General features: G+C 40.2%; 2 protein-coding genes and 1 long non-coding RNA gene across 3 annotated transcripts in view; 1 reads left to right on the top strand and 2 right to left on the bottom strand.

Moving 5' to 3' along the window:
• The window catches only part of LOC111461483, a 17,844-nt gene that overhangs the window by 2,787 nt on the left and 3,555 nt on the right, over positions 1-11,502 (bottom strand). The window contains exon 2 of the long non-coding RNA XR_002713585.1: positions 2,306-2,311. This is a non-coding gene — a long non-coding RNA (uncharacterized LOC111461483). The remainder of the gene's footprint in view (positions 1-2,305; positions 2,312-11,502) is intronic.
• On the top strand, positions 1,582-2,398 carry LOC111461482. The gene is made up of 2 exons (XM_023105016.1): positions 1,582-1,966; positions 2,061-2,398. Exons 1-2 carry the CDS (start codon positions 1,874-1,876, stop codon positions 2,334-2,336), a joined length of 369 nt encoding a protein of 122 aa, XP_022960784.1. The 5' UTR covers positions 1,582-1,873; the 3' UTR covers positions 2,337-2,398.
• On the bottom strand, positions 5,952-11,485 carry LOC111461481. The gene is made up of 14 exons (XM_023105015.1): positions 11,254-11,485; positions 10,859-10,981; positions 10,182-10,238; positions 9,955-10,062; positions 9,617-9,700; positions 9,407-9,525; positions 9,212-9,313; positions 7,951-8,067; positions 7,710-7,778; positions 7,526-7,592; positions 7,375-7,428; positions 7,202-7,291; positions 7,051-7,089; positions 5,952-6,394 (listed from the first exon to the last, which is right to left on the bottom strand). The coding sequence occupies exons 1-14, from the start codon at positions 11,269-11,271 to the stop codon at positions 6,272-6,274; spliced, it is 1,170 nt and encodes a 389-aa protein (XP_022960783.1). The 5' UTR covers positions 11,272-11,485; the 3' UTR covers positions 5,952-6,271.

Here is an 11,502-nt window from a genome sequence, read left to right as displayed (position 1 = left end):
GGGGGGGGGGGGGGGGGGGGGGGGGGAAGGGGATTTTGATGTCCCACGTTAGTTGGGGAGGAGAACAAAACACCCTTTATGAGGTTATGGAAACCTTCTCATAGAAGATGCGTTTTAAAGCCTTGAGAGAAAGTCCAAAGAGAACAATATCTGCTAGCGGTGGATTTGGGCCGTCACAAATGGTATTAGAGCCAGACATCGGACTATGGGCCAGCAAGGAGGATGTTCCCCGAAGGGGGTAGACACGAGACGGTGTGCCAGTAAGGATGCTGGCCCCAAATGGGGTGGATTTGGCAAGGTCCCACATCAATTGGAGAAAGGAAAGAGTGTCATCGAGGACGTTGGGCCCCAAAGGGGAGTGGATTTTGATGTCCCACATTAGTTGAGGAGGAGAACAAAACACCCTTTACGAGGGTATGGAAACCTTCCATAGCAAACGCGTTTTAAAGCCTTGAGAAGAACCCCGAAAGGGAAAGCCCAAAGAGGACAATATCTACTAGCAGTGGATCTAAGCCGTTACAAATATAGTAGATGCATTTTAAAATCGTGAGGTTGATGGCTATACGTAACGGGTCAAAGCAAACAATATATGTTAGCAGTAGACTTAAACTGTTACAAATGATATTAAAGCCAAACACCGAAAGATGTGCTAGTGAGAACGTTGGTCCCCAAGGATGGTTACAAATGGTATCAGAGCCCAAAGCTAAGACGCCAGCCCCTAAGGAGGTGGATTGTGAGATCCCACATCGGTTAAAGAGGGAAACAAAACATTCCTTACCTCTTTACAGTAGACGCGTTTTAAAACCGTGAAGTTAACGAAGATGCAAACTCATTAAATCTGAAGCCATCGTCTAATATTGTGATTAAAAAAGAAAGAGTTGGAGGCAAAATGTTATTATTAAGAATAGAATAGTTTTATTCTTCAACTTGTTTCAAAAACTATGGACGTTTTGGATGCTCTCATGCGTACTCATTATGGCATGCATACTTTTTTTTTTTTTATGCCCATCAAATCATCGTTCTTATACAATTATAACGTATTGTCGGTTCGAGTATTAGTTCAATAGATAAGATCTCGTTTAATAACTATTTTATTTTTTATTTCTGATAATCTCAATTTATTCACAATAACCTTCATTTTTATTAAGAAAACATTTAAATTTTTAATGAATTTCTAAAAATAAAATAACTTGATCGTAATACATAACGGGGTAAAGTGAACAATATTTGTCAGTGGCAAGCTTGGACGGTTACAAACAAGATTAGAGCCAAGAACAATGTGCGAGCAAATATGCTGACCCCATAGATTGTGATATCTAGATTGGTTGAAGAGAGAAATGAAACATTCCTTACAAAGGTGTGAAAACCTCTCCTTAATAGCGTGTTTTAAAGACTGTGAGAGTGATGGTGATATAGACGGAATACATAACTCTCGGGTAAAAAATGGTTTTTTATTTGGAATATTTAATTAGTGTTGGGATTTAGGAAGAGGGTCACAGTAGCAGTTGATTAATGATGTCGGAATGACATTATTTTAAAGCGAAGAAATCTACTTAATCAGATTTTTAACATAATCACATCTCACATTCATTCTCAGCCGAAAGCCCATTACGAAGATCACCATAATATTTCCTTTCTTTAAACAATAAAAATCGAAAGACATTCCGCCAATCGCACCAATTCCACCACTGGGCTTCGCGCTCCGCTCACCATCACCACAAAATCTCGCCTCTAAACCCTTAATTTCCATGATTTTTCTCCCAAATTCGAAAACCCCATCTCAAATTTCTCCATCTTCTGAATCCTTCTCCCCTCACAAGTTCTTAAAACCCCCCATTTCAGCGTTGTAATCGATTTCCTTTGGAGTTCTTGCATGATGTTGTCTAGATATGGCGCTGGATTCTCCCTCGTTTTTCTGCTTTTTCTCGCCGATTTGGCGACTGGAAACGAACTAAGTTTCACTCAAGTGAGTTCCCTTTTCGCCATTTCCTGTAATTCATCGATCCCATTTTCGTTTTCATGAGGTTTATATAATGGGTTTCTTAAAATTTGTTTCTCAGTCCAATGGGTCTGTGGCAGCGCTGGTGCCACTGGTCGAGGAGGGGAAAATGACGATGATGGAGATGAATGAAACTAGAAGAAAACTGGGGAGCTTCCAAGTATGTGCTCCTTGTACTTGCTGTGGTGGGGCTAAGGGCCTGTGCTTGCCATCTCCTTGTTGTTATGCTATCAATTGCAAATCCCCAACAGACCATTTGGGTTTTGCTCTTTCACTCCTAAATCCTGTAATTGCTTTGGATGCAACCTCTAGCTTATACATTCATATATCTCTCTGAAATTTCCTTGCATATATATATATATATATGATGATGATGATGATGACCTTGGTCATTTGTTATCTCTGTTGCTCTGTTCTGGAAATGATTGATTTGAAGAACTCTGTCCTGAAATTAATTCTTGACGCTGTTAGTTCCAAGATTTATCATAGAGTTATGAAACTAGCCGTTCCTAGAGGCCTTGATGTTGTATAGATTCTCTGTAAATGGCCTGTGTTTGTTCTTGTTCTAAAACTTGTTAGCTTATTCAAGTTATTTGATGATTGCTTTGAGGCTCTTTGCTGCTAGGTGTTTACTTTGATTGATACCTCTAGTGTCTTAGAGTCATGGTTTGATAAGACACCAATCAACTTCTCTCCATTTCTTTATAAACTGAATAAGAATATGCTTCCTTTGTTGTGTACATCCATATCTTTTGTTTGGTGGGGGCTGAGTTGAGGGGATGGAGGAGTGAGAGTAGTGTAAACTTTGTTTATAGTTCCTGATGTGTAGCTTTGTTAACGTTTGTGAGACTAATCTATACCCATCGTAAAAGCTTGTAACAGCTCAAACCCATCTCTAGTAGATATTGTTTGCTTTGGCTCGTTATGTATCGCTGTTAGTCTCATAGTTTTAAAAAACATTTGCTAGGGAGAGGTTTCCATACCTTTAGAAGGAATGCTTTGTTCTCCTCTCTAACTGATGTGGGACCTCACAATCCACCCTCTTTCGGGGCTCAGGGTCCTCACTGGCACACCACCCGGTGTCTGACTTTGATACCATTTGTAACCGTCCAAATCCACTGCTAGTAGCTATTGTTTGCTTTCGCCCCCTCACGGTTTTAAAATGCGTCTACTAGGGAGAGGTTTCCACACCCTTATAAAGAAAGCTTTATTCCCCTCTTCAACTGATGTGGGACCTCACAATCCACCCCCCTTTGGTGGCTTAGCGTCCTCACTGGCACACCACCCGGTGTTTGGCTTTGATACCATTTGTAACAACCCAAACCCACCGCTAGCAGATATTGTCCCCTTTGGCTCGTTACGTACTGCTGTTAGCCTCACGGTCTTAAAATGCATCTACTAGGGAGAGGTTTTCATACCCTTATAATGAATGCTTTGTTTCCCCTCTCCAACCAATGTGGGACCTCACAAAGCTACTGCATTCTTCTTCGTTTTTAACTCGGTGTCTTCTTCAAGACTCCGAGCATGAAATATTCATAATGTGATGAAGTTTTTAGCTTCGTTTTCGGGTAGGCAAAAGAACGGAAAATGCTCGAGTTTCCTGCACATTTGTGGAGTGATGTAGGAAAGAGACAAGGGTGTACAACTTAGAAGTTATATCAACATTAAGTGCATTGAGAAAAGTGTTTGAAGAATCTAATTCTCCTCTTTCTTTGATGGAACACCCCATGTGATGCCTTGAGGACAAATAACTATTAACTTGTTGTCTTGTTTTCTTCTTTGCTTGATTTATGCCCTTCATACCCTTTAAACTACTACTCCAATATGCCTAATTTATGTATCATTCATCCATACGTACTTGTACGGTATTTGGTATCGACCCGGTACAATATGTGCTTCTCTTAACATTCATCCATTCTACTTTTGTTTCGCTTTTCCTAGTCATTGAGCTTGGTTGACCCGAGCCTCGAGTGTAGTTATTGTTTTTCTATATGGTGCTTATTTTGCGCTTGTGTGAAGCCTTGTATGTGAATACGTGACTGTGTCTTTATCACTAAACTATAGCCACTTTGTCGACTATTTGTTTGTAACCTTGAGAATGAAAATGATGCGACATAGAAGGACATGAGATGTTCCCAAATAGAAGAAATGTGATGTAGGAAACATGAGAACACATCGACACGCCTCACCCCTCCGACCCAAGTTTTCGAGAGAGTGAGAATGGAAAGACAATGAATTTAATACCAAGGTACTTGTGTATTTGAAGTGAAGGATTAACACGACTTTTTCTTCATACACTGTTATGTCTATCAACCTCGGGATATTATGTGCTTTATCCCATTACGTATCGTTATCAGTCTCACAATTTTAAAATGGGTCTTTCAGAGTTATGCAGCGAAATTGATACTCATCTAGATACTATCCTCTTTGTGTTTTATCTTTCGAGCTTCCCCTCAAGGTTTTTGAATTTTTTCTTCTGGACTTTCTTATTACACCTCTACTAGAGAGACGTTCTTACACCTTGAGAAATGAGAAATGCTATGTTCCTCTCTCCAACTGATGTGGGACCTCATAGAATACATGTTGAAAACTTTTGTATCCGACAAATGTCTAACACAAGTCTATTTTGATGAACAAATATTTGATACTTATCAAGTCTGAGTCTAAGTTAACGCGTCGGTGCTTCATAGATATACTTACCTGACACGAATATGCCAATGCAGCTAGCACGCCCGTGCTTCGTAGGTATACTTTTGAAGAAGGGAAAGAATCTAGGGGGTGACTTTTGTTGTCTTCTTTCTTGCTCAGTTAAAAATAGCTGCTGAAGAACAAAAGTGGCAGTCTTAAAGTTCCTGTTCTTATATTGGAACTGATGGGAAACACCCAAAGTTGCTTCTGTTGGAAGTGGACAGAATAATCCTTTTTTCTTTCCTTTTTTTATTTGGAGCCTTCAAAATATTGTATTTCGTTAAATTACCCGTAAACTTTATATTTTGTCTAAAATTTTATATTTTATTTCAAAAATACCCTTGAACGTTTAATAATGTTTCAAAAATACTCTTAAAACTTTTAAAAGTTCAAGTCATCCCGACCACCTACTTAGAATTCAATGTCATACGATTATAACCAAATGTAGTAAGGAAAAAAATTCAATGTTACCATATAATATTTTCATAACAGATCAATCATCGAAGTGGATATTAAAACGAAGTTCGAAGGCCAAAATAAGACATTTCAGACACATGGTACCTAAAAGTTCATTATATTTGCCCTATAACAGGAAACAAACCGAAGTTTGTGGCAGGTATTTAGTTTACCCTACGAGTCAGAGCTTGAGTATGTTTGCAAGACATCGAGGAGGTCATTTTGTACTCTCTTCAAGCGAAAAAGGGGTCGAGTTTCTAACAACCAAGTTTGTATAAGGTATTCGGTTGTAACAGCCCAAGCTCACCACTAATAGATATTGTCCACTTTAGGCTTCCTTTCAAAGACTTCCTCTCAAGGTTAAAACGCGTCTGCTAGGAAAAGTTTTCCACAATGTTTTGTTCCCTTCACCAACCAATGTGAGATCTCACAATCCACCCCTCGAGGGCCCAACGTCCTCACTGGCACACCGCTTAGTGCCTAGTTTTAATACCATTTGTAACAGCCCAAGTCCATCGCTAGCATATATTGTCATTTTAAGGTTTTTCCTTCAAGGGTTTCTCCTCAAGGTTTTAAAGCACCCTTATTAGAAATGCTTCGTTCCCTTCTCCAACCAACGTAGGATCTCACATCAGGTTACCCTATGAGTCGAGGTCAAGTACGTTAGCAAGACGTCGGTTGAGGTCGATCTTGTACTCTCCTTTAAGGCGAAAGAAGGGTCGAGTTCTCTAGCAGCCTAGTTCTTTTACATAAGGTGTTTGGATATTCATAAACAAAGAGAGGGAATCTCTTCTTTCTTTACTCCATATTCATAAACAAAGGGTTTCTTTCTATTCTTGTTTCCAGTTTCTTTCCAATACAACTCTAAATGGTATACCCCAGTAATACTTAAAAACATATTTCAACAGAAGAAGTTGAAATTTACAGCATTTTAAATACAGAACACCACGAGATCAGAAGCTCATACCCGAGGTTTCGTGTTAAGATATCCGCTGCATATATTTCTGATAAACAATCATTGTTTCCTCCTTGTCCTTCAATACCAATGGCCATGAAAGTTTCTATATTCTAAACTTCAATGACGATCTACATTGTTACAAGAACGTACCAGTTCGTCGTATGATCGTTTTATAAAGTGGTGTTGCTATACATTGTCTCTGGGTATGGATCTTGCCAGCACTCATCTTGTTCAGCAGCCTTCAGCCATCTTTTTCTAAATACAGCTAGTTCAATATAGGACTGCCTTCTTACCTGCATGAATCAAAATTGAATTCAAAGATAATAAATAGACAAGAAACGAAACAAATGTAGACTCGACGTGACAATAAGCCTAAGAGGATTGTTTCATCAGATTCCTCCGAGTTATCACAGCCATACAAACCCACCACCCACCCCCAAAAAAATCTGTGAGATCCCACATCGGTTGGGGAAGAGAACGAAGCATTCTTTGTAAGGGTGTGGAAACCTCTCTCTAGCAGTTGCGTTTTAAAAACTTTGAGAGGAAACCCAAAGAGGACAATACATGCTAGCGGTGGGCTTGGGTTGTTACAAATGATATCAGAGCCAAACATCGAGCGGTGTGCCAGTGAGGACCTTGGCTCCCAAGGGGATGGATTGTGAGATCCCATACCGGTTTGAGTGGGAAACGAAACATTCCTTATAAACATGTGGATACCTCTTCCTAGTAGACGCGTTTTAAAAACCTTGAGGGGAAGCTTGAAAGGAACCATCCAAAGAGGACAATATCTGCTGGCGGTAGGCTTGGGCCACTACAAAGTCATTGGAGGACAATGGCTATCGGCATATTAATTATCTCGGGTGGACTTTATGATTAAGAATAGTTCATCAGAGGCATTAAACTAGGCTAAAGAAACAAATGAAAGTGAATTGCGTGTGCAAGAACTTACATCAGCCCTATGATCCTTTACAGGAGACTTTGAAGATGTCTGCAATTGTAGAGAACTTCTGTTATTTGATGATCATGAGGCTTAAGAAATCATAATGAAAGCAATAACTACATTGCTACAAGTAAAATTATAAAACTATCATATTTTCAACCTCATTTTCTTCTGGACCACCGAGCGTCGGTCGTCCATGATGGATTACATACTCGGAGTCAACGACACCGACGTTCTTTGTTCGATCACCCTGTTGGGAAACGACCCAATATTTCAAACAACAGCAGTAGAACATTAAAGGAAAACAAGATGACTGCTAGTAGAAACTCTTGCCTGTGCACAATATCCCAGTTGCATATCTAAGCCCCAAGCATGGATCAAATCATTCTGTTCACAAAAGAAACGTGTTTCGATTAAAACGATACTTTTTGACTTTCGTTTAGTTGAATAATATATGATAGGCCAAGAAAAGGGTAGCACCCACCTGGATCATATACCAAACACAACGCCATGACGCTCGGGAAAAAACCGGGGCCATCATTTCGATCCATCTGCAACAGATCTAACTTTTCAGGCAGAAACACTTTGCACTCAAGCACAGGTCTATAAAAGCTATCTATCTTGAGACATTCAAACGAAAGCATAGAGCTTCGAGTAGCTGCGCTTACCCAGTGCATGGAGGGGCTGTACTGTTGATATCACAACCTTTTCCACCATTACTTGGTTTGTAAGTTCTCCTGACAGACCAAAGATAGAACCACACAATAGTAAACGACTGATGAAAGCATATGTACAATGTATCAAAATGTCAATGATTAATGACTTCAAAAGGTGAAAGATGAACATGTAATGACTTGAAAGTTAATACAACAAATCAGTTCATACGAAATCAGGGAACGGGGAGAAGACCTGTGCACTTTCGATCGCCTCCCACGTGCAGTAATTTGATGGTGCACCTCTGATTTGAGTGGATCAAGAGCTGGTTGTGATATCTCTAGCCCTTCACTTTCAATAATATGTACATACCTTATAACGGGGAGACAAACATTGAAACAGTTCAGCATCTTTGATCTCTTGGAAGTTAGTAGTTGCTAAGAGAATATTGAAAGAGCCAAACATCTAGTAACCAGGCTTGCTAATAGAAATTGTCCGCTTTGGCCCATGTATCGCTGTCAGCCTCACGGTTTAAAACGCATCTGTTAGAGAGAGGTTTCCACACCTTTATAAGGAATGCTTCGTTCATCTCTCCAACCGATCTGGGATCTCACAATCCACCCTCCTTGGGGGCCCAGCGTCCTCGTTGGCACATCGCCTAGTGTCTGGCTCTGATAGCCCAAGCTCAAGCCCACCGCTAACAGATATTGTCCGCTTTGGCCCGTTTCGTATCACCGTCAGCCTCACGGTTTAAAAAGCGTTTGTTAGGGAGAGGTTTCTACACCCTTATAAGGAATGCTTCGTTCCTCTCTCCAACCGATGTGGGATCTCACAATCCACCTCCCTTGGGAGCCCAGCGTCCTCTGTGGGATCTCACAATCCACCTCCCTTGGGAGCCCAGCGTCCTCGCTGGCACACCGCCCAGTGTCTGGCTCTGATACCATTTGTAACAGCCCAAGCCCACCGCTAACAGATATTGTCCGTTTTAGCCCGTTACGTATCACCGTCAGCCTCACAGTTTAGAACGCGTATGTTAGGGAGAAGTTTCCACATCCTTATAAAGAATGCTTCGTTCCTCTCTCCAACCGATATGAAATCTCACGATCCACCCCCTTGAGGGCTCAGCATCCTCGCTGGCACACCACCTGGTGTTTGGCTCTGATACCATTTGTAACAGTCCAAGCCCACCGCTAACAAATATTGTCCGCTTTGGCCCATTATGTATCGTCGTCAGCCTCACGACTTTAGAACACATCTGTTAGGGAGAGGTTTCCACACCTTTATAAGGAATGTTCCATTCCTCTCCAACCAATGTGGGATCTCACAATCCACCCTCCTTGAGGGCCCAGCGTCTTTGTTGGCACATCACCTAGTGTCTGGCTCTGATAGCCCAAGCCCACCGCTAACAGATATTATCCGCTTTGGCCCGTTACGTATCACCGTCAGCCTCACGGTTTAAAAAGCGTCTGTTAGGGAGATGTTTCCACACTCTTATAAGAAATTGAACCCAACTTACTTATTAGGATTGAAATTGTCAACTCCAAGGTCCTCATCCCAAAGAAAGATGTAATTATATGCTGCTACAATATCAGGATGTAAGAAACGCTTGGCAAACCACCTAGACATCACCAGATCAAGAACCAATGAAACAGAGTGAAACTCAGCAACTTTCATAAATAGAATGAACAAAACACATGTAATAAGAACCTACCACTTAGTTTGATTGATCGCAGTTACATGTACTACACGATTACTCCACTCAAATTCCTTCCATTTGTCCACGATACCATCATAATGGAAAAGCATCACAGCAAAGTCGCTAGCTAGAAACTGTTGAATAGCAGTGAAAAATTACAGATAAATGGCCACAAATTAACAGGATAGCTTTGAATTTAGCATATGATTATACCTCTCTTCATACCTTTGTTACCATTGTATTCACAAGATCTTTTTGTTTAATCCCGACGGCAACGGCGAATAAATTACTCGATACGTTAACGGGTTTCTGTTTCAAGTTATGCACAAATCAGTACAAGAATCAAGATAAGAGAATCAACAAGCACAAGTATGAACTTTAAGTGTTCATTATGAGTGTTGTTACATGAAGCCCTTGTTGGTGCTTTTAAAAGAAAAAAAATCTCCTAAACTCACTCTAATAACATTCCCTCTTGGATAAGTAACATTGATCACATTTCCTCACACTAGCAGAAGGAAAGTCTAAGTCTAAGGAATTTGAAGAAGATTATCTTGATCCATGACCTGATAAGAACGCTTCGACGCACCCCATAGCGGTCGCATTTCCAAGTTAGATGCAGTGACAACAATGTCTTTAGGTAGCGGGTCGCTTCCATTTGGCCTACATTGATTCTAATGAAACAAAAAAACATGAGCATCAAAGGTATAAATCACTAATGTCATATAAATATGAGAAGATTGATACAAAATGTTGTTCGTTCTTGTAACGATGGTCGAAATATCGAACGAACCTCACATTTACTGAACTTTGATCTGACAAAACCATCTATTCCCCATTTAGAGATTTTCTGAAGAAGAAGAAGAAGAAGAAGAACCATGTCATTCTAGAGTTCAATGAGCTAAAATCCTTTCAAACACTGATAGAGTGGCATGAAATATGTTGTACTAATAATGAAATCTATGCAAATGCCACCGGAAGTTGACAAGTCCTATCATTCTAGAGGCCCCGAACGAGAAAAAGACACTATTCCTTCTTTTCTATCGAACCGATCGTAACTGCTACCTACATTCCACAAAATTGTGCACCACAAATAGGAGCTAGCTAATAAGGAGACGTGCAATTCCTAAAAAGACATTACGATCCCCTGTAGAAAAAAAGAGCACGTCTAGCTTATTTTATCACTCTAACTGACTCCATTGAGTTCACCACCATAGAACTAACAGTTACACCGACCTATTCAACACTACACTTCGATTCTACTCTTCGAAAAGGAACATCGCCCACCCACCCATCCTAAAGCCAACTAAACTTCTAAGTTCTTAAGTTTTCGACAACATCTCGAGCTTCGACCACCAAGGCAACCCTTGGTGCTTGCTACAACGATGAGCTACAACACAGGATTCATAGAGAGAGCAACCACAACACATGAAAATCAGCAAGAGCAAGAGCAAGAGCAAGAAAGCATACCTGTCTATAATCTGGTGCTATATATGCACTCCCCACAAACAATACAAGACAAAGCAAAGTAGTGACTGGAAGAAGGGTACAAAAACAAGAATGCCTACTTTTTTGCTCTGCAAGTAAGGGCAACTGCAAAGAAAACAACTCAAAATAAGCAATGAAACAAAATCATGCCCACAGGAACAGATACACAAGAAGAATCTTAAACCCCACAAAACAAAGGGTATGATTAATTTTCAGTAACGATGGAAATCATTGAAGAACACCCATTATTTCTCGATTGGTTTACATTAAACTGTTGGATTCAAAAACACCCAAAAGAACCCCAAATCAAATCAAACCCAATTGAATCGGTTAAAAAACAAAAGTTCATCCAAGAAGAAAAGGGGTAAGGTGCTTACACAACCGGAGAACTTCATGTTTCCATGAAATTCGAGATAGATTGGTATGAAAAGAGACAGAAAAGAGGCGAAAACTGCACAAATTTCAATACCCAACAACGTTCACCGGAAAACACTCGGCCACAACATCCACAATGTTGCCCTCGTCGGGAAATGAATTTAAAAGGAGACGTGGAAGAGAAGGAAAGTTATTGGGGAGCTTTTTTTTTTTTTTTTTTTTTTTTTTTTTTTTTTTTTTTTTTTTTTTTT

Source organism: Cucurbita moschata, unplaced genomic scaffold (assembly GCF_002738365.1).
Source record: "Cucurbita moschata cultivar Rifu unplaced genomic scaffold, Cmos_1.0 Cmo_Scf00025, whole genome shotgun sequence".
Classification (NCBI taxonomy): Eukaryota; Viridiplantae; Streptophyta; class Magnoliopsida; order Cucurbitales; family Cucurbitaceae; genus Cucurbita; species Cucurbita moschata.
Note: the sequence above shows the minus strand (reverse complement) of the source record. Positions and strands in the feature narration are given on the sequence as shown.

Excerpts from the sequence above, each read along its gene's own strand:
- LOC111461482 (XM_023105016.1), top strand. The coding sequence starts at position 1,874 with ATGATGTTGTCTAGATATGGCGCTGGATTCTCCCTCGTTTTTCTGCTT. Across the intron at positions 1,967-2,060 it reads ACGAACTAAGTTTCACTCAA|TCCAATGGGTCTGTGGCAGC; the intron begins GTGAGTTCCCTT and ends TTTGTTTCTCAG.
- LOC111461481 (XM_023105015.1), bottom strand. Across the intron at positions 9,526-9,616 it reads TGAATACAATGGTAACAAAG|TTTCTAGCTAGCGACTTTGC; the intron begins GTATGAAGAGAG and ends GCTATTCAACAG. Across the intron at positions 7,292-7,374 it reads AACTGGGATATTGTGCACAG|GGTGATCGAACAAAGAACGT; the intron begins GCAAGAGTTTCT and ends GTTTCCCAACAG.